Source organism: Lepidothrix coronata, unplaced genomic scaffold, assembly GCF_001604755.1.
Source record: "Lepidothrix coronata isolate B3197 unplaced genomic scaffold, Lepidothrix_coronata-1.0 Scaffold52, whole genome shotgun sequence".
Lineage (NCBI taxonomy): Eukaryota > Metazoa > Chordata > Aves > Passeriformes > Pipridae > Lepidothrix > Lepidothrix coronata.
Genome location: NW_016690232.1, coordinates 4,086,769 through 4,108,397, shown reverse-complemented (window position 1 = coordinate 4,108,397; position 21,629 = coordinate 4,086,769). Strand labels below are relative to the sequence as shown.

The 21,629-nt window shown below is 59.8% G+C and overlaps 2 protein-coding genes across 2 annotated transcripts in view; both read left to right on the top strand.

The window, feature by feature from the left end:
- The first annotated feature begins 519 nt into the window (after positions 1-519).
- Positions 520-11,199, top strand: QSOX1 (quiescin sulfhydryl oxidase 1). Its single transcript, XM_017815935.1, has 12 exons — positions 520-824; positions 2,993-3,093; positions 4,411-4,459; positions 4,641-4,743; positions 5,532-5,622; positions 5,850-5,995; positions 6,463-6,597; positions 6,783-6,912; positions 8,749-8,871; positions 8,961-9,105; positions 9,358-9,537; positions 9,921-11,199. Exons 1-12 carry the CDS (start codon positions 548-550, stop codon positions 10,637-10,639), a joined length of 2,199 nt encoding a protein of 732 aa, XP_017671424.1. The 5' UTR covers positions 520-547; the 3' UTR covers positions 10,640-11,199.
- Positions 11,200-16,691: 5,492 nt separating this feature from the next.
- LHX4 (LIM homeobox 4) overlaps positions 16,692-21,629 on the top strand; it is an 11,432-nt gene continuing 6,494 nt past the window's right edge. Inside the window, exon 1 of the mRNA XM_017815691.1 lies at positions 16,692-16,780. Coding sequence (XP_017671180.1) covers positions 16,705-16,780 — 76 coding nt within the window. The 5' untranslated portion in view covers positions 16,692-16,704. The remainder of the gene's footprint in view (positions 16,781-21,629) is intronic.

Genomic DNA, 21,629 nt, shown 5'->3' with positions numbered 1-21,629 from the left:
AACACACCCATATCAACTAGTCCAGTCCATGTCCACTCTTTCCTTAAACACCTCCAGGCACTGACTCCACCACCTCCCTGGGCATTCCTCGATTTATCAGAATTTTATCATATTATGCCATCTGCCCCCTAAGGGAGGGTAACTGGATCAAGGGGAGCATTGCAGGCTCCCCCCCGATGTAGGGGCACCGGGGGGAAGCTGGAGGGTGGTTATTGAGGGCTCCCCTGTGATGTGAGAGCACCAAGGGGGAGCTGGGGCGGTATTTGGGGCTTCCCCATGATTTGGGGGAGCTGTGCGGGGTATTGCCCCCACACACACAATGTGGGGGCATTGAGGGGAGGTTGGAGAGTTACTGGGGGCTCCCCCCGTGCTGTGAGGGGGCTGAGGGGGTCCTTGGGCTTATCCCCCCCGCCGTGGGGGTGCCGAGGGGGTTCCCTGCCGTGTCCCCCGCCGTGTCCCCGCCCCGGCCCCGCCTCAGGGGCGGTGCCAAGGGCGGCTCCGGGCGCTAAAGGCGGCTCCGGGCGGCTCCGGGCGGCCTTGGCGGGCGATGTGGCGGCGGCGGGCGCGGGCCGGGGGTCGCGGGGGGCCGGCGGCTCTCCCGCCGCTGCTCCTGCCGTTCCTGCTGCTGCTGCTGCTCCGGCTGCCCGCGGCGCGGCCCGGCCGCCTCTACTCGCCCTCGGACCCGCTGGAGCTGCTGGGGCCGGAGGCGGAGGGGCGGCTGCTGGGCTCCTCCAGCGCCTGGGCCGTCGAGTTCTTCGCCTCCTGGTGCGGCCACTGCGTCCACTTCGCGCCCACATGGCGGGCCCTGGCCCACGACATCCGCGGTGAGTCCCCGGCCCCGCTGTGTCGCCGCCCCCCCCTTCGCCTCATGCCCGCCTGGCCCCCCATCAGCGCCCCCCAACCCTCCCTGTGCCCGTGCCCTTGTGCCCCCGCCCCTTATCCCCGTCTCTGATCTCTTCTGTCAGTACCCCATTTAATCGCCCGTGCCTCTGCCCCTGCGTCCTTAAATTCCCCCCGTATCGCTGTCTGTTCACCTGTCAGCACCCCCAAATCCTCCCTGTGCCCCTAGAGCCCCATCAGCGCCCCTAAATCCCTCCTGCGGCCTTGTCCTATCATCCTCCTCCTCCTCTCCACCCACACTCTTAAATCCTCTCTGCATCCCTGGCCCTGCGTCCTCGTCCCCATCAGCATCCCCTCATCCTCTCTGCGCTCTCCCCATCAGCACCCCTCCATCCCCTCTGCCCCACCCTCCATCAGCTCCCCAAACCCCCCCTGCGGCTCAGCCCCCCTGGAGCGGCAGCCTGCTGGGAAGGCCCAGCCCCCCCACGGTGCCCAGGGCCTCCCCATGATATCCAGGCCTGGCTTAGCAGCATCCCTGGAGACCCTTCAGCTGGGAGAAGCCCAGACTGAGCCCGCCCCAGGCATAGGGGGGGGTCCTGCTGCCCCCCAGACCTTCCCTCAGCCCCGCTCCTCCCGGTGCCCACATGGATATGGATGGCAGGGCGCTGGGCACTGATCCCAGCTGGTTTGTTCCCGGCTTTGACCTTGATGCCTGGCCTGGCTGGTGCCCAGCCCCGCCTGGCGACCCGTGCACGCCGCTGCCGTGCCCCTCATCCTGGCAGGGCTCATCCTGCCTCCCGCGGCATCCCGGGGCGCGCGGGGCTGCTCCCTGTTATTGCCGTAATTGATACAGCGCGGTCGCTGCCGGGTGAGTCAGGGTGCCGGCCGGGCGGGCATCCCGTCCCTCCGAGGGGATGCCGTCCCTCCCCGGGGATGCCGTCAGCGCTCCCCAGCGGGGCAGGATGTGAGGAATGGGGTGCGTGCCCGGGCCCTGCGGGGAGAACATCGGCTCCCCTGGCCCCTCTCCAGAACAGGGTTACCCCAGGGCTCCCCGCTCCGGAGACTGGACCGCGGACGGTGTGCCCGTGGAGGCAGGGAGGGGAAGCCGCCCCCGTGCTGCTCAGCATCCTCGCTGCCCGTTCCCACGGGTTGATTTTTGTAGGAGTAGGCTGGACAGGGAGGATGCCAGGGTGACCCGCGGGCACCACGTGCAGATGATTCCAGGAGCGTACCTGGCTCCGTGCAGCAGGGCTTGTCACCAGTCCTCCTGTGCCACGGGTGCCAGGGCAGTGGGAAGCGCCTCACCTGCCCTGTCATCTGAGACACAGGACGATCCCAGCAGGTCTCCACCTCCAACGTGCTCCAGCCTGGGGCAGCACGGGCTCCATCCATGTGCTGGCACTGTGTCCCTCCCTGTCCCGCTCTAAGGAGAGCCTGGGTGTTCTCCAGCTTGTGTCCTTTACACTAAAAAGAAGCCATTTCAGAGCTTTATTCTCCATTTTTCTTCTAGTTTTCAGAGCCAGCCATGCCCCCATTTCTCCATCTGTTTTACCCCAGGAACCTGCTGGTCCTCACCGGGGAGGTGGTGGACAGTCACAAAGGGGGGATGCTTGGAAACCAGGGGTTCTCTGCTGCAGTGCCTTGTCTTGGCTGCTGGTTTTGGGTTGGTCCCTCTCAGTTATCGACCTTGGTCTGGGGTGAGATGAGATGGAGCCCATGTCCCTTGCTCTCCCTGAGCCATGGTTAGCCATCCCTCCCCTTCTCCCGGTGGCCTCTTCCCAGGAGCTGGGGCAGAGGCTGGACAGGCAGAACCAGCTGGGCAAGGCACCGTCGGGCAGAGCTGCCTGAGCTCCCGCACTGGCGAGGGCAGGGCGTGCAAAGCCAGGTCCCGCCTCACACAGCTTTCCCTCTTCCTGCTGCCCGAAAAGTAGGGCACCAAACACCAGCATGGACCATGGCTCTGGATGTTTGGGCTTGGAAAGCATTAGTCGGTATCCTGCGAAGGGCGAGCAGTGATTTTTGGGACAGGAGGATCTGTGCCACCGTCACAGTGGGAGATCACTGCCGTCTCCACAGCAGTTGCCAGGAGCAGGGCAATTTTTGGGGCCACAGAGGGGCTGAGCTGAGCTGACCTCATCCTCTGTCCCCTCAGAGTGGAGGCCTGCGGTGATCCTGGCGGCCATCGACTGTGCCGACGAGGACAACCAGCAAGTGTGCTCCGATTTTGGGATAACCGGCTTCCCCACGATGAAGGTGAGGGCCGTGTGTGCCGGGCACTTCCTGGGTTTCACTGTGCTCTGCCGTTTGGCCTGTCCTGCTCTTGCTCAATGAGATCGACAGGGCTATTGGACCAAAATATTCCCTTTGGGGTTGTGCAGGCTGGAGCTGTTTTGCCCTTCCCCAAAACATAGCTGTGGCCGGGCTGCAGCCTGCACAACTGCTGGGTGATGGAGCAACAGGGTGGGGGAAAACCAAAATGCTGCTTCATGATGAAATGTAGAGGCTGGATCTCTCCTAGGAGGGGAGAGTCTGAATCCTGAGTTGAAAATGCCTGGGAAAGGCTGTTGGAGGGCAGAGAGAGGTTGCAGGGGCAGGTTTTGTAGGAGGGTGCAGGGATGCTGCAGGAGGTGGTGTCTCCTGGGAGCCTCCTGCGGTGGCTGGCAGGGTGCCATCCCTCCTCCTGGGCCTGTGCCCAGCCCTGTAGCTGTGTCGATACACTGGTTTGCAGCACTTCCCGCTGCAAACAGAGCCTTGCTCCAACACAAGCAGTGAAGCAAAAACACTCCAGGTGCTAAACCTGGCAGTTAAAACCAGGATTGCCTTGAGATGGAACTGGGTAGGGAAAAGGGTTTTATCAGACATGCCATCAGTCTCAGCTTACAGGTCAGCTCAAGATGGGGTCAGATTTGGGGCTTTTCCAGGCAGGCTGGCTTGGTCCCAGTCCTGCCCTGGGGTCTCACTGAACACCCACTGCCCTGGGACACTGACAGAAGCATCTCCCAGGGCAGGGAGATGTGCTGATGTGTCCACAGCAAGAAGTCACTTGCTTCATGTCCCCTGTCCCTGCCAAGCACCTTTTGCAAACAGTCCCTGCTCCCAGCCAAGCCTGCAAAGCAAACACCTGGCTGATGCAACCTGCTGTCGCTGCTGTGGCTGTATTGTGGGCACTGGAGCCACTGTGGGAGGCCAGGAGGGGGGAAACCCCCTGTTTCCTGCTTTGGCAGAGCTCTGGAGCAGAGAGACAGTGGTTTCCAGGACTGGGAAGGTTCCAGCTGCCTCCGTGGGACCCCTGGAGACACCTGCTCTACTGCCTGCCAGTGCTCAGCCCTTGGCTGGACAGGCTCCCAGCCTCCCCTGCAGCCCTCCCCTCCGAGGATGCCTCAAAAGATGGGAACGCAGTCGGGGAGCTCCCTCTGTGGTGGCTGGTGACAGTTGGTGTGCTGCAGTGTTGTGGGGAAACTGAGGCAGAGCTGGTCTATGGACAGCCTCAGCCTGCTGGGCTGCACTGCCCCCCGTCCCACTCCAAACACTCACTCCAGTTTCCCCTTGTGGTTTTTTTTTCCCTTTCAGTTCTTCAGAGCTTTTAGCAAGAAGGCAGAGGATGGGATAAGGATTACCAGTGAGTATTCAGAGCCACGGGGGTTTGTACCCTGGGTGTGAATGTCCCTGCTGCCCCCACACCCCATGCATTGGGATACTGGGGAGTCCGGTGGGAGTCAGCTCCCAGAAGCTCCCCTTGGCCTCAGCCCATGGGACTGGCTTCCCCAGGACTGACCCCTTGGCATCCTGTCCCCCTGCAGATCCCAGTGCCACAGTCGAGGACCTGCGCCATGCCATCATCACCAACCTTGAGCAGAGCCAGGACTCCTGGCCACCTGCCTGTCCTCCGCTGGAGCCGGCCAGGTAGGGGCACTGGGATATGGGGGTGGCTCTGGTGGCTTCTGTCCCATAGGGAGCAGGTTTCTTGGGAAATCCTGAACCAAAACCAAGCATGGAGCAGCCACTGCATCACCCATGTCCCAGGGAGACACAGATAACCTGGCCAGGGCAGAGCCATTTACGTGGCCCAGATGAGATGGGCCATGTTGTTGCATCTCCTAACGAACCTGCTTATCAACCTTAATTAGAGCAAGCAATTCCTGGACCCCCAGTTCCTGGGGACATGGCAGTGCCGTGCCATGCTAAGTGAGGCTTCTGCCATTAGGAGTTTTTACTGTTCCAAAAAAGGGTTTCCTTGATTCTGTACAATGTTTTTGAGATCTGAGTTGTCCTTGCCAGACAAGGCAGTTGCTCCACTGTCCTGGGAGGGAGCATTTGGATTTCCCAAAGCAATGGTTGAGCTGGGCTTTTGCTTCAGGTCTCTGGTGCCTCTGTGTCCTAGCCAAAAAGAAACACTAGCCCTGGTTCAGGTTCATTGCTATTTTATCCCCTGGATGAGTGTGCAGCTCCCTCCTGCCCTGCCTGTGCTTTGTTTTTCACCTCCTTGGTTGATCCCAGTGGGTTTTCTCAAAGCCTGTGTACCGGAGCAGAAAATTGGGCTGGAAACTTGAGCAGGGAAGAACTGCTGGCTTGGTGGGGCTGAACCTGCACCAGCATTCCCTGCCAGATCTCAGTCCTGCTCCTTCTGAGTGGGAGGGCAGAGCATCCTGCTGATGCTGAGGCACCTGCTGCCGCCCTCCTCTCTCTTGCAGCGCGGAGGAGGTTCGCACTTTCTTCCAGAGGAACAAGGACCAGTACTTGGCGCTGATCTTTGAGAAGAGCAACTCCTTCGTGGGCAGAGAGGTGGGTACAGCTGCCTTTATCCCCCATGTCTCTTGGAGCACATGTCCCTGGTGCCCGATAACTCCTGGGTGCCTTTGGCAGGGAAGTTCTCTCCAGGCAGGCTCCCTGCTCAGCTTGCACGTGGCTTAGCAGGTGCAAAGTTACACAGGGCATTAAACAGCCCTGCTGCATCCCTGGTGGGGCTGGAGGTCCCTCCGCCCCCCCCCATCTGACCCTGGGGCTTGCAGGTGGCCCTGGACATGCTGCAGTATGAGAATGTGGCGGTGAGGAGGGTGCTGAGCAGCGAGGAGGAGCTCGTGGAGAAGTTCGGGGTCACCACCTTCCCCTCTGGATACCTGCTCTTCCGCAACGGCTCGTTCTCCCGCCTGCCTGTGTGAGTGTGGGACACGGCGGGGTGGGTCTGGGGGTGCTGGTGGGGTGCCATGCTTGTGCTCCATCTCTCTGTGCTCCTTTGTAATTGTTGGAAAGTTCATTAGGAAGGAAGGAGACAGTGGCTGGGTTGGGGAGGCTGGCAGAGGATTGCTGGTGGGCACTGAACAGAACTGCCAGCCCTGCTTGGAGCTAGCAGAAGGGAAAATGGCTTGTGACTGAGCCATCCCCACACCACATCTACCTGGAGGTGGCGTGGCGTGGCATGCCTGCCTGGGGCTCAACTCTGCTGCAGGTTGTGTGTCAGGATACCCACTGCCAGGGCAAGTGGAGAGTACAGACCACCCCACATGCACTCCCCAGATCTGATTGCCTGTCTGGCTACGCCTTCGTCTCCTTTGCTTCCTCCTTGGGGTCAGGGGCTGTTTGGGAGGGAAGAGGGACGTGCTCACAGCCTCTCCTTCCTTGCAGGCACATCGAGGCACGTTCCTTCTACACCTACTACCTGCGCACGCTCACGGGCATCACCCGCGGCTCCTACAAGCTGAACACAACCAGCAGCCCCTCCAACGAGACCGACGCGGCCCCGCTGATCCGCGCAGACCGGTCAGACCCCCCGGCACCATCCCGGGCAACCTGGGGCTGGGGGGAGGAGGAGGAGGTGCCTTGGCCACGGGTGGGCAAAGGGCTGGGACCGTGCCTTCCCCTGGGAGAGCCCCGAGTCGCGGCTGGGTGTCTGGGGGTGCGGGTTAAGGGACTGATGGGCCCTGATGTTGCGCTGCCCTCCCCAGCTCCAAGTTGTACATGGCCGACCTGGAGTCCGCGCTGCACTACTCGCTGCGGGTGGAGGCCGCGCGAGCCTCGGCGCTGTCGGGAGCACAGCTGGCCGCCTTCAAGTGCTACGTGGCCGCGCTGGTGAAGGTGAGGAGCTTTCGGTGTTGGGAGAGGAGCTGTTTGCGAAATGCAGGCGCAGGGGACGGGTCACCACGTCCCGGTGCTCGCGGGTAGCGAAGCGTGGCGGCCTTGGGTGTGAGCCCTGTGTCCTGGTGCTCAGCGTATCCCACGGCTGCTGTCAGACAGTCCCCACCCCTGTGGATGTCCAGTTTCAGCCCAGAGTCCCAATAAGAGCCAAGAGAGGGTGCTGGAGTGTTTCAGACAAGATGTGGGGTGTCTGCTTTGGTGGGCAGAGCACGATTGGCACTCGCAGGAGGTGTCGAGGCAGCAAGTCTTTTCAGAAGAGAGGCTGTTGCCTGCTGGGTTGTCAGAGATGGTCAGAGGGGTTTGTCTCTCTGATCTCCATGCTCAGCTGCAGGAGCTGATCTCTGCAGGCTCCTTTGATAACAGTCCAGGAAAGGGACTCCTGCTCCGAGTCAGACTCCAGAAGAGCCTAATTTAAGGTCTCCTTTATTCTTCTCTGTTGGGCTTGGTGAAGCTGAAGTGAGTGGGAGTTTTGAACCAGCACAGGCAGGGCAGTTTAATTTCTTGCTGTGACTGAGTGCTGCATTTGGCTGAGGTTTTGCCACTAGGTCTGCAGGAGCCCTGTCCCCATCCCCATCCCTGTCACAGCCTGGGCTCCTTGGCAGACCTTCACCCGGCCATGCCCACTTTCTTTGCTCCCTCCTTTGTCACACATGGTCTCATGCTCAGTTTGGACCTTGCACATGTGCAAGACACACCCTGTTCCCACCCCTGTCTGCTCTTCCCCAGGAAAGAGCTCCAAACATGAGCCACTGGTGCAACAAGCCTTAAGTCCTCAGCTCAGAACTTCATGTGGCTCCTCCTGTGCTTGCCCCCAGCCATCACCCTTGCTCTTTCTCCCTTTAATGAGAACCACAGAGTTAGGGAAACAAGCCTCCATCACACCAGCTCCCTGACTGGGGTGGTGGGGAGCAGCAGTGGTTTTATTTGATCCACTGTTAATCCTTCCTGCAAACTTTCCCCTCCGTGAGCTGTAGTGGTGGGTGGTGAATGCTGGTGCTTCCCCGAGGATGCTGAGCCAGCGCTGCCGTTCCTGCACTCCTCCACAGGACGGAGCAGCATCCCCAGGATTGCTGCCAGCCCAGGCTTAGCCTGGGGGAGCTCAGCCAGCAGGTCCAAGCCTTAACTGTTGCAATGCCAAGAGATATTTAAAGGCAAGGAGAGAGGTAAAAATCCTGAAGTGGAAAGAAGCCTGGAAAGCAGGGAATTGCATGGTAAAGCCTTCTCCTGTCCCAGGAGCCAGGGTGACAGTGCATTTTGCAGCAGAACTATCAGGTCACAGATGAAGTCTGTGAATTTGGGTCTTCCACTGTGATTCCCCACAGGCCCAGAAATAACAGGTCAGATTCAGCAAAACACTCCTTTCTTTCACTACCCCATCACTTTTCCTGTGTGCTCCTGGTCTCATCCTCGGTCCGTCTGTCTGTCCATCCATCAGTGGCACGGGCTGGCCCCTCTCCCTGGAGTGGTTTTAAAGTGCAGCTGCTAATCGGCTTTGCCAGACTTATGGTCAGAGTGGCTTTTTGCCTCCCTCAGTTGGGGCTGAGGTTTGGAGCCTGAACACGCACACAGGGGACTTGCCAGCCATGGGGGGACAAGGCACAGCCCCCAGCCCCTTGGACACAGGCACCAAAACCTTGCCAGGACGCTGCTGCCCTCCTGCACAGAGGATGCTGGTGCTGCCCAGTGCCTGTCCTGGTGAGCCGGCTGTGCCTGCAGGCTGCCCTGCTGCTCCCAGCATGGAGTCTGTGTTTCCTCAGCCCTCTCCCCTCTCTGCAGTACTTCCCCGGGCGCCCCTGCGTGCAGACCTACCTGCAGACCCTGGATGGCTGGCTGAGGAACTGGACGGAGCCCGAGCTGCCCCGCGATGTTTTGAAGGAGGCCATGAAGAATAACAAAGATGTAAGATGCCCATGGGGACCCCGGCCCCTGCTCTCATTACCCCTGCCCCTTGTCCCCCAGCTGGCAATACCTGTCTGTCTGTCCACCAGGCCTCCAGCCCCGCCGTGCTCCCCACCAACGTGACCTGGGTGGGCTGCCAGGGCAGCGAACGCCACTTCCGTGGCTACCCCTGTGGGCTCTGGACCATATTCCACCTGCTGACCGTCCAGGCTGCCAAGAACGGCCCTGACAAAGGTATTGGCATCCCTGGGGGAAGTGGGCTCAGACAGGATGTGTCTGGGTGGGCCGTGGCATGGGCAGGGGTGCTGTGTGCAGGCTTGTTTCCCCCTTTCTTCATCTCATCCGGAGGCAGGTTTGCAGGGGGCACAAAAGACACAAAGTCCCAGTGTGGGGTTGCCACCTCAACTGTGGGACTGCAGTTGGTGGCACTGTGGGGTTTGGGCTCACCCTCCCTTTTCCCCCCCTCCATCCTCTGCCTCCCCCCAGAGCTGCCACTGGAGGTGCTGAGCACCATGCGCTGCTACGTCCGGCACTTCTTCGGCTGCCAGGAATGCGCCGAGCACTTCGAGGCCATGGCGGCCCAGTCCATGGACCGGGTGTCGAGCCGGGAGGAGGCCGTGCTCTGGCTCTGGTCCCACCACAACGAGGTCAACGCTCGCCTGGCGGGTAAGGGGGGCTGCCAGGAGGGGAGTCGGAGCAACTTCCCCATGGAAAAGGGGAGGTGAGGGGGAGGAACATCCCTGCTCCTGGATGGATCTGGCAAATGGCTGCAGGGGGCAGCGGTGGGAGTATCCCATTGTCCCCTATCACAGGGGACAGCAGCTGGTCACCCAGCTTCAGGCCGCCCTGGAGATGCAGTTGGGTCTTACATGCTCCCGGAAGGGAGCTCCCCAAAGCTGCCACATGCCCTTGGAGGACCCCTCCTCCCAGGATGGCTCCTCCAAATGTCCCCTTCCCCAGCTGCTAGACTCTCCAGCGTGTTTATACTGGTACAGGGGGAGGGTGTCACATGTCCCCTCTAACCCCCTCACTGGCTCTGGTCCCTGCAGGAGGTGACACAGAGGACCCCAAGTTCCCCAAGCTGCAGTGGCCTCCGCCGGACATGTGTCCCCAGTGCCACAAGGAGGAGCGGGGGGTACATGCCTGGGAGGAGCCGGCCGTGGTCACCTTCCTCAAGGCACATTTCTCCCCGGCCAACATCTACATGGACTATGCCGAGCCCGACCCCGTCCCCGGGGCCAGGGAGGGGACCGGAGCCAGGCTGGGCACCGAGGGCCCGCGAGTGGAGAGGGGGAGAGAAGAGGCAGTGGAGGACAAGGAGACGGAGGGCGAGGCGAGGGTTGCGGGGCGGCCGGCCCTCGCGGAGCCGCGGCGCCCCAGCATCGTGCGGCTGATCCCCAAGATGGGCGACGACATCGTGGACCTGGACTCCTTCAGCGACCAGCACTTCAAGACCCAGGCCCTGCGGGCCGCGTCCGGCCGGCGCCGCAGGATCAGCAAGCGGGACACCATCGCCCTGCCCCGGGACGAGGGCAGGGAGCGCCGGCGGGCGCCCAGCATCGTGCTCCGGGAGGAGGAGGAGGATGTCGGGGAGGGCCTGCGGAGGAGCCCCTGGCTGCGGGTGCTTGGATTGGGCTTCTCCCGCCTGGACATCAGCCTCTGCATCGCCCTCTACTTCCTCTCCTCCATGTGCCTTCTGGCCATGTACACCTTCTTCCGCCTCCGCACCCGCGCCCGGAAAGGCCGCCCTGGCTTCCCCATGGCCTGAGAGGGGTTTGGGGGGCTGGGGGCTGTCCGTAGGGAGGGTGGGCTGAGTCAGAGCGCCGCTGGGCCAGCGTTTTGTCCCCCAGCGGGAAGGGGTTTGGCGCATCCCCCTTGGGAGCTGCCCCAGTCACGGCAGTCACCTCACCCGTGGTAGGGGGCGGAGGGTGTAGGGCTGTTTTTGGGGGGAAGGTGTTGGAGCATCCCCCTCTCAGGTCACAGTGCCATGTTTTTGGGCATGCAGGAGCTGGGACGCAAACAGTGGTTTGTGTTTTGGCACCCAGCTGCCCTTGGAAGCTCCCAGACACTGGGCTGGTTTCAAACTGGGAAGCCCAGTCCTGTGCTGAGGAGCAGCCCTTCGGGGTGTAACCACTAGTGGGGCCAGGAGGATGGGAGTTTAACCCCCCAAAAGTGGGGGCTGATGAGTGGGGGCAGCAGTCATGGGTTCAGCTGCATTTTGTGTCCCCTTCTGAGACAGGGCCCGGATCCCCACACCTTTCCTCGCCGCCTCCCTGTGCTGTTGCTCGTTCTCTGCTTGTCTTAGTGGAATAAATTATTTTTGCCGAAGCCTGTCCTGCTGTGTTGCCTGGTCCCTGCCGTGTGGGCACAGTGGGGTGCCATCTTCCCTTCCTGCCGTCCCCTCTCCAGCTTCCCCATCGCCCTGAGAAGAGCACTTGGTTTAAAAATCCTTTAAATATTTTTAATTACGATTGTACATTTTCTCCTGCTTTTTGCTTTGAGATGCACCTGTAGCTGTTCCCCCTCTCCCTCTCCTCCTCCCCCCTCATACAGGTGGCGTGCCCTTGTCCCTGGTGTGGCTCATGATTTCTCCTCAGGCAGAGTGAGGGGAAGAGAATCTGTGGGGACCAGGAAGCTGCTGGAAAAAAGTTGGCACAAGCTGTGGAGCTGCAGTTCAGTGCTGGCCATGCCCGTGGTCCAAAGCAGGGAGACACACGGTATCCCTGGGGAGCAGGATCTCTGTGGGCGTGGGCCCCCTGTGCCTGTCCCCGATTCTCTCTGCCCTTTTATCCTTGTTAGGAATCATTAAAGAAAATGGTTGTTTTCCAGAGCCAGGGCTGGGGCCATCTGCTCTCCCGGCGCTGCCTAAATCCCCCTGTAACAAATTCATTGGGATTACGCTGCCCTCCCCTAATCCTGGCCCATCCCCCCGCGTGGGGGATTTAAAAGGATTAGAGCCCGGCCGATAATAAACTTTATTAAGGGGGAGGGGGGGTGTCAATCCGATTTGGAGCCTTTTTCTTGATATCTTCACTTTGCCCAGGTGGGAGGCGAGGTCTGGCAGGAAGGGGAGGGGAGCGGCTGGCTCCGCTCCTGCCCAGGCACGGGAGCTCTGCCTCCTCCATCCTTTCCTTCTTCCTGCCCTTGAAATGAATTCCCTTGTTCGGTCTTTCCTTCTTCAATCCCTGTGCGTGGTCACACCTCCGGGGGCTGTGGTGCTGGCACCCCGGTCCCGCCACTGCTGGCCCACTTGGCCTTGGCCATGTCCCTTTGCCGGGTACTCAGTGGCCTCATCCCAGCGTGGAGGGGGGGCTGTGTCCCTCCAGCCCTGCCCACCACCGGGTGATGGATGGGGAAGGTCTCATCGCTGCTGCCTCCTTCTCCTTGATTTCCCTGAGGCGTTCACCCCCAACATCAATAACCTCCCTTGCACCCCCTCCCCGCCAGCTGCTCCCCTGTGGGGGACGGAGGGATTGCGATGTGGGGCTGCCCGCGGTTACCTCAGCCCCAAAATATCCCCGTGGGAGTGCCAGGGGTGGGCAGGGGGGCGCTGTAGGTGGGTGCGCGGGGGGCTGCGGCAGGAGGGTGTGGGGGATTAGGGCTGGGGAGGTGGGCGCTGCCGGAAGGGGGTTAGCGGGATGCCCAGATTAGCACCCCCGACAGGCCCGCGGCGTAAAGCTCCGTGCACGCAGGAAAAAGAGAGTCTAGTAAATAGACTTTCCGTAATCCTGTTTGGTGCAGTCCCAATCCTCCCGGCCCCGGCTCTCCGGGCTGTGGCACCGGAGTGTCCCCCTCCAACACCTGGGGAACCCCACTTCAGGGCACAAAGGGGCCAGTGCAGGCAGGAGGCTGCGGCAGAGCTCGGTGGCCCCCACACTGTGTCCCCCCCTCAGGATGGTGACTTGGGGACAGGCCTCCACCCCATCCCTGGCACAGGGGGAGCATCAAACAGTGCCGTGGCCACACTCACAGGTGGGACAGGCTGTCCTGGGGGATCCCCACACCAAGCCTCGCGAGGTGCCCTCCCCGATGGAGTTACCCCTTCCCGGCACTGCCTCGAGCCGGGGGGTCCCTGGGGCTAATTACTCAAATGGCCTCAGGCTGGCGTGAGGCGGCCGCTGTTCCCTAATACAATTTACCCTCAAGTGCAATTTAATTTTCCACGAGGCCGGTGGCCGCCCCCCACACACACCCAGCCACCCTCCCACCCCTTCGGCGCTCGCTCCCTCCAGCCTTGCCCCTCTTCCCTTTCCCTCTTCGGCGCAGGCAAGAGCCTTTCTCCGCCGGCATCCCTTCTCCACCCGCGCTCCGGCCGTAAAATCACCGGGGGTTCGCTGAGCGCCAATTAATTTTCAATTACAATTAGTGACGCCCCGTGCCTGCGAGGGGAGAGGCTTTCTCCGGCTGCTGGTGAGTACCCGGGTCTCAATATGCCCGTCCTCGCTCCAGGCCACCCCTGGCAATAGAGATGTATGTGGGAGGGGGTAATTACTGGGATAAATCAGAAGGTGGGGAGTGGTGGGGGTTTATGGTGCTGCGGCCGGGGCTGCCCAGAGGGGAGGTGGCCCCATGCCTAAGGGTGGCTGTGGCAGCTTTGTTGCTGTAAGGATGTCTCCCCTCTTGGGCTAGGAGAGCTGGTTTTGTCACATAAGGGGACTCTAGGGGGCTGGGCTGAGACCTGACAAACTCACTGCACGGGTGGCACAAAGCCTGGCTGTTGGCTCAGCTCCCCAGCACCTCCAAACCTACTCGGAGTTTGCTGACGAGGGACACAGCTGTGCTTGCACCGCCCAGCCTGGGTCAGGAGTGGGTTTTCCTTACACCCCCCGCCCCGAATTCTGCCGCGAAACTCCCCTGTTGCATCAGGGAACGATGCACCGATGTCCCCCTCGGTGACACGCTGCCCAAACCAGCCCCAATTCCAACGTGCCCAGTGCTGGGGCACAAAAGGGGAGGCTGGGTCCGTGTCTCGGCACAGCTCTGGGGTTTACCTGCATTTTATTAATGATTAAGCCCGGTAGGGAAGGTGCAGGAGCACCGTCCCTGCTCCTCTGAGGGTTTTGCATCATTGCCTCACACTGCTTGTGTCTTCATCCAGCTGCAGGGCCAGAGGGGTTTGGGCAATGCCAAGGTGGAAGTGGGGCAACTGAGCGGGGCCAGCCCCCCCCAGACTGCCTCACAAATGCAACCTGATGAAAATTATGACATTCAACTGTTCTGCACCGCCCCTTGGCTCTGTTTTAGCTCTGGGAGGAGGTGAAAGCCTGAAGGGGGGCCTTTCACACCCATCACCTGTAACCTCCCTCCTTGGGCAGCACCAGGGAGGACCCAGCAGCATTTTGGGTGGCACTGAGGGGGTTTGCTGGTCAAGGAGCTCGTGCCCATCTCCACAGTCCCCTCCTCCTCATGTGCTGAGATAACTGTATGCTGGGGAAAGCAAACCCAAAAAAGCCCAGAAGTGACCTAGAAAACACCCAAAGGGACCAAAAAAACCCCCCACCAACATGAAGAACAGATGGACAGCAGGAAGGACGGAGGGGAACAAAGCAGTACTACAAGGAGAGGAAGGGATGAAGGCTCTGCCGGGAAGATGTGGTGAGCCGTGAGCAAGCAGGGGGGAAGATGCTGGTGGGGTATTTTTTTAGTGGTGGGAGCCCCCCCTGCAGCACGATGCTCCCCCCAGGTGAGGGTTCGGCGCTGTGCGACTCCCTGTGCCCACTCATCGCTGCCATGAGTGATCCCGAGCGGGGCAGAGGGGGCTGGATCAATCTGGCAAAGCAGAAAAATGAATGAAAATTGAATTCCCCGAGGAGAAGGGGGTGGGGGGAGCTGTTATCCCGGCTGAGAGATAAATCAGAGCGTGCCGGAGAGCTGGGGGTCTGAGATGACTCCCAGCAGCGGTGGAATAATTAGGGAAATAGGTTGGAAATGCAAAGCAGCGGGACAGGGAGGCGCTGGGGCAACGTCCGTCTGTCCGTCTGTCCGCACATCCGGCTAAACTTCTCCCGTAAATCTGCCCTAGGGACCCGCCTTTCTGCCTGCTGGGAGCCACACTCCGGCTGGCTGGGGACTGGGGGGGCGGTGACCCCTGTCCCGAGGGGCTGCGGAGCGCAGGTGGCCGGGGGTGGCGGGGGCTGGTTGTGCTTAATGCACTTAAGAGCCGGAGCTTGATTTAGGGGAGAAGGGGAGGGAATCGGATGGGAGAGGATGAGGTTCATCTCCAGCGCCGTGGGAAGTCGATTTTGGGGCTCTGTGGAGTGCGGGGTGAGCCATCTCCTGCAATGAGTGTGCACCAGTCTCTGCCCAGAGGCGTGAGATGAGCCTGGCAGGGTATTGCTTGTAAAAAATGAAGATTTGGGGGTCAAAACTCAACAGCTCATAGAAAAACTTAATTTTTTTCTTAAGGAACCCTCAGGCTTAACATATTTTTTAAGTTCTATTACTTTCATTTTTAACCAGTTTTTCCCGAGGTGCTGGCTTCTCCCACACGCACATTTCCTGACGGGGTGGTTCAGGTTTTTTTCAGATGGGAAAAGCCTTTTCCTAATTCGCATTTCAAAGTGGAAATGAAGGCATGGAAAGGGCACACGTGCTGAGGGCGGCTGGGTGAGCATCCTCCCACACCCCTCCCAGCACTGCCACGTGTGTCACCTCGGGGGTTCCACCCTGCCCAGTGCTCTAAGCACCCCTCGGCCAGGCAGAGCAGGGTGTCCCAGCACATCGGGGCTGTTTGGCACCGTTGTCTCCCAGCCGGTGACACAATGAGCACCAGGAAAGGTGATGCTCGAGGCACCCACTCTGGCTTAACTTCATCTGCGTTTCACTGAACTTCCTTGCTCAGCCCTTTGCCACCAGGTACCGCCCCACTGCTGCCCCTCTGGTGGCACAGGGTTTTCCTTGGGCAAAGTCCCGTGAGGGTCCTCCTGGGAGCCATAGCCACGCCGATCCCTTTGCCCCGTGGCTTTGGCATCACCGCCCTTGTACCACCACTGCCAGCTGGGCTGTCAGACTGGGCATGCTGTGGACTTGGGCTGGCTCTTTCCATGCCCAGGTGTGTCCCTGAGGGAACCACAATTGGGAAGGGCTCCGAGTGAGTGTTACAGTGCCCTGTGGAAGCAGAGCTTGCCATGGGAGTTACCAGCCACCGGACAATAACTGATATTAGGAGGTACCAGTCACCGGGCAGTAACTGGTGTTGGCGTGGTAGCAACGGGATGGCGATGTGCCAGTGTCTGCTGGAGCAAGGAAAGGTGCCCCCCTGACTACGCCCCCATTCCCAGCAGCAGGAGGGACAGGGCTGGAGCTGTATGCCCAAAGTGGGGACTTGCCAACACCTTCCATGGAGTGTGAGAAGGTCCTTGAGCCCGGACAGCAAAGATCACGGCCTTTGGCTCTTCACTCTCCCAGCAGAGGCTCGGCCGGACAGAGCTCCCTGGCACCGGACAGGACCATGTCGGGACAGCGCTGTGTCGCGACAGCCGCTGGAGGCCGGCCCGGCCCCGGGGCACCTCGAGACCCCGCCCCTTCCCCGCAGGCCCCGCCCCCATGAGAAAGCCCCGCCTCCTCGCCACTAGGCCACGCCCCCTCCGGCGCGGAGCGGGCGCTGATTGGCCGCGGGCGGCCCGCCCCGCCCCCGCCCCCCTGCGGGCGGTGACGTCACGCGCGCTCCCCGCAGGGGAATGAATGGGAGGCGGCACCGGCACCGGGACACGGCACCGGGACACCGGGACACGGCACCGGGACACGCCACCTCCCGCCGCCGGGCTCCGCCGGCCCGGCCCGCCGCTCTCCCGCCCCTCTTCGCTCCCCTCCGCCGCCCCCCGGGCCAATAAAATGATGCAAAGCTCCGCGCTCGCTGCCGAAGGGGCTGTCAAGGGGCTTCCCGAGATCCTCGGTGTGCCGGTGCAACGTAAGGACCATTTTCTCTTCTCTCTCCTTCGCTCCGTGCCGCAAGGGCGGCCCCGGGCCGGCGGGGCAGCGCCCTGCGGGTGTGCAGGTGCCTCCGCTCCCGGTCGCTCCCGGCTCTGCCCTTCCCGTTTGTTTTTCCCAGTGTGTAGCACCGTTAATGGACGTAAAAATTTGGAGCGCGCGGGAGGGAGAGCGGTGCCCCGGGGGAATGCGGGCCCGGCCCCGATGGGGAGGACGGTGCGGCCGCGGCTCCGACTGTGCGTGTACAAGTGCGTGTGTGTGTGTCTGTGTGTGTGTGTGTCTGTCTGCGTGTGTGTCTGTCTATGTGTGTGCGTGGCCCCGATCCCCTCCCGGCCCCGCGCACCCCCGGCCCGCAGCGCACGACACCCTGCTTATATCGTTTATCGCGACAAGGCAGCGAACGGCGGCGATGGGAAGGGACCCGCGGGTGTGCGTGCGGGTTATGCCGGGATGGCGAGCCCGGCCGGGCGGCGTGGAGCGGTGCCGCCGTGTCTGTCCAAAAAGCAGCTACAGGTAGCGCGTTCGTGGGGGTGCAAATAGGATACGCGTGTGTGTGTGTGTGTGTGTGTGCGCGCACACGGGCAGATGGACCCCACAGGTGGATGGACCCGAGCAGGACGCGCCGGCAGCCGGGTGTGAGCCATAGAGACCGTCGGCCCCCCCTTCCCTGTAGCGCCGAGCCCCACGCGGGGGGAGCCTATGAGCATACGCATCCCTATGGATACCCCCTATGGATGGCGGGGGGCGGCCGTGGCCGGTGCGTAGGCGAGCAGACGTGGCCTCCGCGGATATTATTATCACTATTATTATTATTATTATTATTATTATTATTATTATTATTTTATTTTATTTTATTTTATTTTCTCCTCGTTTCCAAACGGTTCCCGAGACCCAGGCCGTCCCTACGGGCCCGGAACGGGGGGACCCCGCCGGTGGCAGTCGGGCGAGGCTCGGCCCCCCCAGAGAGGCACCGGAAAAGTTTAGGGGAGGGACCCAGGCGAGGGGGGAGAGCTCGGGAAGCGGCGTGGGTAGAAACGGGCCTGAGCCCCAGGAGAGCCCGGCCGGGGTCCGGCCGTATTTCGGGGGACACACTGGGTAACGGGGGGTGCGCACCCTGTCGCTTGCCCGCTCCGGGCTGGGTTCCCCCCCCACCTCTCACCATTGCCCCCCAGAGCCTCCCTCGCCGTTCCGAGCCCTGCACCGTCCCCCGGCCCCCCCCCGGCGGCTGTAATTCGTTTTCCGTGGGTGTTTGGCGGGGAGCGAGGCCGGTGCCCCTGCCTGAGGCTGCTGGCGGCCGGTCTCCATCCTGCTGGGGGAGGCCTGTCCCCGTTATCCCCCGTTTCGGTCCCGTTGTTGGGCTCCGGGAGGGGGGCAGGTGGGCCCGTTTAGCTGTAATTCACCGCAGCAGAGAGGAAGAAAAATCCCGCTCAGGAGCATAGAGCCGGCGCCGGTGCAGGGACAGGGACGGGGACAGCCGAGGTCTGTCCCACGGCCGCATCCCGAGCGGTTCCCAGTGGCAAGGTCACTTCTACGGCCTCGGGCCCCCCCTGATTTAGGGAGAAATGAGGCGCCTAAATCACTCTGGAGCAGCATCGCCCCAGCACAGCTCCTGGTTTGGCCCTTCTGGGGTCCACCAAACTCCCCTGCCCGTGACATTGTCATTCCTGTACCGACTGATGGATGTCAGCAATTAGCAGGAAAGAATCCAACGAGATATTATTATTATTATTATACTACTACTACTATTACTATTGCTATTATTTTTATTATTGCTATTATTACTATTATCATTGTTTATTTAAGTGCGGAAAACAGCCGCAGAAGTAAAATAGAGGAGGGTGGGCAGCTATAAAAGTTTCCATCGTTCTGTGGTTCTCCCGCTGCCCCAGCCCGATCCCCGCGGCCGCTGCCAGCTCCCAGCCACCTGCTTTCATGTCGTGACAGCTTTGGGGCCTGATCCTGCCCCAGTTACACAGTACACAGTCCCCTCTGGGCCAAAGAAAATTGCACCTGGGCAGGGGACCCCTTCCCAAGGGGGAGCCGGGGTCTCCTCCCAGCCCCCAGCAGCCCCTCGGTATTTCATCGTATGTGCGAGGAAAATCCGTGACATTTTAATTTCTAATCGCTATTAAATCGCAGATTTTCCTCTCAGTTTAACCACCTTATTTAGCAGTGACTGTGTCCTACAGCATCCTCTTTACATCACCCTCTTCTGCAGGATTTTGGGGAGCTGAGCCCCTCCTCCCCCGCCCCCGACAGACCTAGCTCAGCCTTGCAGACGGGACTGTTAAAAATAAAATTCCAAATATTATTTATGAATATTGTTTTGCAAATCTCACCGAAGTCAAAACTTGTGCCAAAGCCTGTGGGAACGGTGCCCGGGTGCCGGCAGGCTCTGGCCAAGGGGCTGGAGGGAGGGGAGTGATTAATCGCCGCTGGGAAAGTCGTTTGCCCGCAGCAGAGAAATGAATTGGAGGGTTTTTGCATGCGAAGGAATGATGTTTTTCTCCCCGCAGAAAGACTTTTTAAGGAATCCCCAATGTGTTGCTTTCTTTGGGTTCGGTGCAGGCTCCGGTATTGGGGCGGGGGGTGTGTGTGTAAATGGGGCCGCCTTTGTGCTCCGGTTTTCCACCCGCATTCCCGGGAACCCTTTCTGCAGCATCCGCGGGTGACCATCCCTTCCCCTTAAAAGAGCAAAACGCAACCCAAAAACAGGGGCCGGTTCGGCACCGCGGTGCCTGGCAGGGCCGGGCTGGGGGCGCGCCGGGGAGCGCGTCCCCCCCGCCGCTGCCCCCACATCCCCCCCCGCTTGGTTTCAGAGGGGTTTTTGCGGTCTGAGGGATTACTGAGGCCACCGGCGCGTTTGTTTCGTTTCCATCCTTATTTCTTTAATTTTTTTCCCGTCGGGGAGAAGCAGGGCTGGAGGTTGGACCCGCCGCTAATAAATCACGGTGGCGGCGGGGGCGTGGGGCCCCTGCCAGGCCATCACTCGGGTCCCCGTGCGTGGGAGGCTGCGTGGGGAGGCGGGGGATTGCGGATCTGCCCACGGGTTTTAATGGGATACGGCCAAATCCCCGACCGGGCAGCCGCCGGCGGGAGTCAGGGAGGCACATCACCCCGGGGAGGGGCGTGACTCCCAAACTTACCCCCCATGCCCCGGGGAGCGGTTTGTATTGAGGCTGGTGCATCCCTGGGGTGGTCCCGGGGTGGAGAGGAGGGGACCCCGCGGCTGTGTCCCCCCACCACCCCCGGAGCATCGATCAAACCACCCTGCGCACGGAGCCAGCCCGGGTCTGCTGGTGGGCAAAGACAGCAAGGGAGGGCGTTATTCCTCTTGTGTCAATTATATCCATTAACTTTATTCCTATTCTACCAAATAATTTAGTGGAAACGAGCGCAATAAATGCGAGCCAGGGAGGCAGCCGCGTCCCTTGCAAAGCACAAAGCAGGTCGCGGGGCTTGAATTTGAGATGTTTTCTCCCTGCAAACCAGTGGGCTGACTGGGACATCTCCTGGTTCCCCTGGCAGCTCCCCCCATTATTATTATTGTTATTGTTATTATTATTATTGTTATTATTGTTATTATTGTTATTATTGTTATTATTATGCACGGGGGAAGCAGCCAACTGGGTGCGAGCTCTGCACTTCTGTGTGCACACACACAGACATCACTGCACACACAGTGCATGGGGTTGGTGCTGTACTTGTGCAGCGAGATTGGAAGGAAAATCGGTCGCTTCTTGGAGGAAAAAAAAAAGTTGTTTTCTCTGGAAATTCGAAGGGAGATGTTATCGGGTGCAGTTGTTTGCCTGTTGAAATGGAGCTGTGTTGCTGCTCTTAGGGAGGAGAAAGCTGCTTATTAGTTGTGAGTGTGTGTATATATACATGTAGGATGTGTGCATATAAATACAGGCACGTGTTATATAAACAGTCATTTATATATAAAACGTTTCCTAAAGGTGCACTGGCGTTTGTGAAATAACCGAGAAGGATTTCCTCGGGCTGATGCTGAGCTGGTGCCATCGCCGGTGCCAGCGGCTTTTGCATCTCTCTCGAGCGGGTTTAACAAATCCAGTGTGGAAAATGTGGTTGGTGCCCACCTGCAGCCGCGGGGGTGGAGAGAGGGGAGTGAGGCATCCAGGTGTTCTCAAAGCGAGAAGGAAAACAGGGACCTATGCAAGCTGTAGAAATTTTGCTTTTTGAATTTATTCTGCTGTTGTTAATGCGAGAGGGGCTTAAATGCCAGCAATAACTACGGTCTGAAGGGCGCTGGGATTGTAGCTGTCTAACTTGGGGAATGAAATAAGCTGCCTTCACGTGAGGTACGTGTCAGTACCCCAAAGGATTTTGAAATAATGTTACTTGAGGCTGTAACAATATGATTATTTTCTGTGCTCTTTTTCTCCTTTCCCCCCTCCTTCCTCTTCCCACCTTCTTTCCTATTCCCCCCCTCTTTCTTTATTTCCTTCCTCTTTTTTTCTCCTTCTTCCCTCTTTCTTTCCTTTTCCCCTTCCTCTTTTCTTCCCTTTCTCCCTTTTCCTTTATTCTCTTTTTCTCCCTTGTCCAATTTAATTCCCTTTCTCTCTTCTCTCACGCTTTTTCGTTTCTCCTTTATTGTTTTCTTTTTTTCCCGTTTCCTTTCTTTCTCTTTCCTTCCCTTTCCTTTTTTTATCTTCTTTCTTTTTGCAAATTTTCCCCCTTTTTAAATATTTCCCCTTTTATCTTTCTCCTTTTTAAAATATTTTTCCTTTTTAAATATTTTTCCTTTTTTAATCCTTTTCCTTTTAAAATATTTTTCTTTTTTAAATATTTTTCCTTTTTTAATCCTT

What these genes read in the sequence shown, in the direction of transcription:
- QSOX1 (XM_017815935.1), top strand. Translation starts at nt 548, where the DNA reads ATGTGGCGGCGGCGGGCGCGGGCCGGGGGTCGCGGGGGGCCGGCGGCT. An exon ending in CCGGCTTCCCCACGATGAAG is followed by an intron (nt 3,094 to 4,410) that starts GTGAGGGCCGTG and finishes TTTCCCTTTCAG; the next exon opens with TTCTTCAGAGCTTTTAGCAA. An exon ending in ACTCCTTCGTGGGCAGAGAG is followed by an intron (nt 5,623 to 5,849) that starts GTGGGTACAGCT and finishes TGGGGCTTGCAG; the next exon opens with GTGGCCCTGGACATGCTGCA.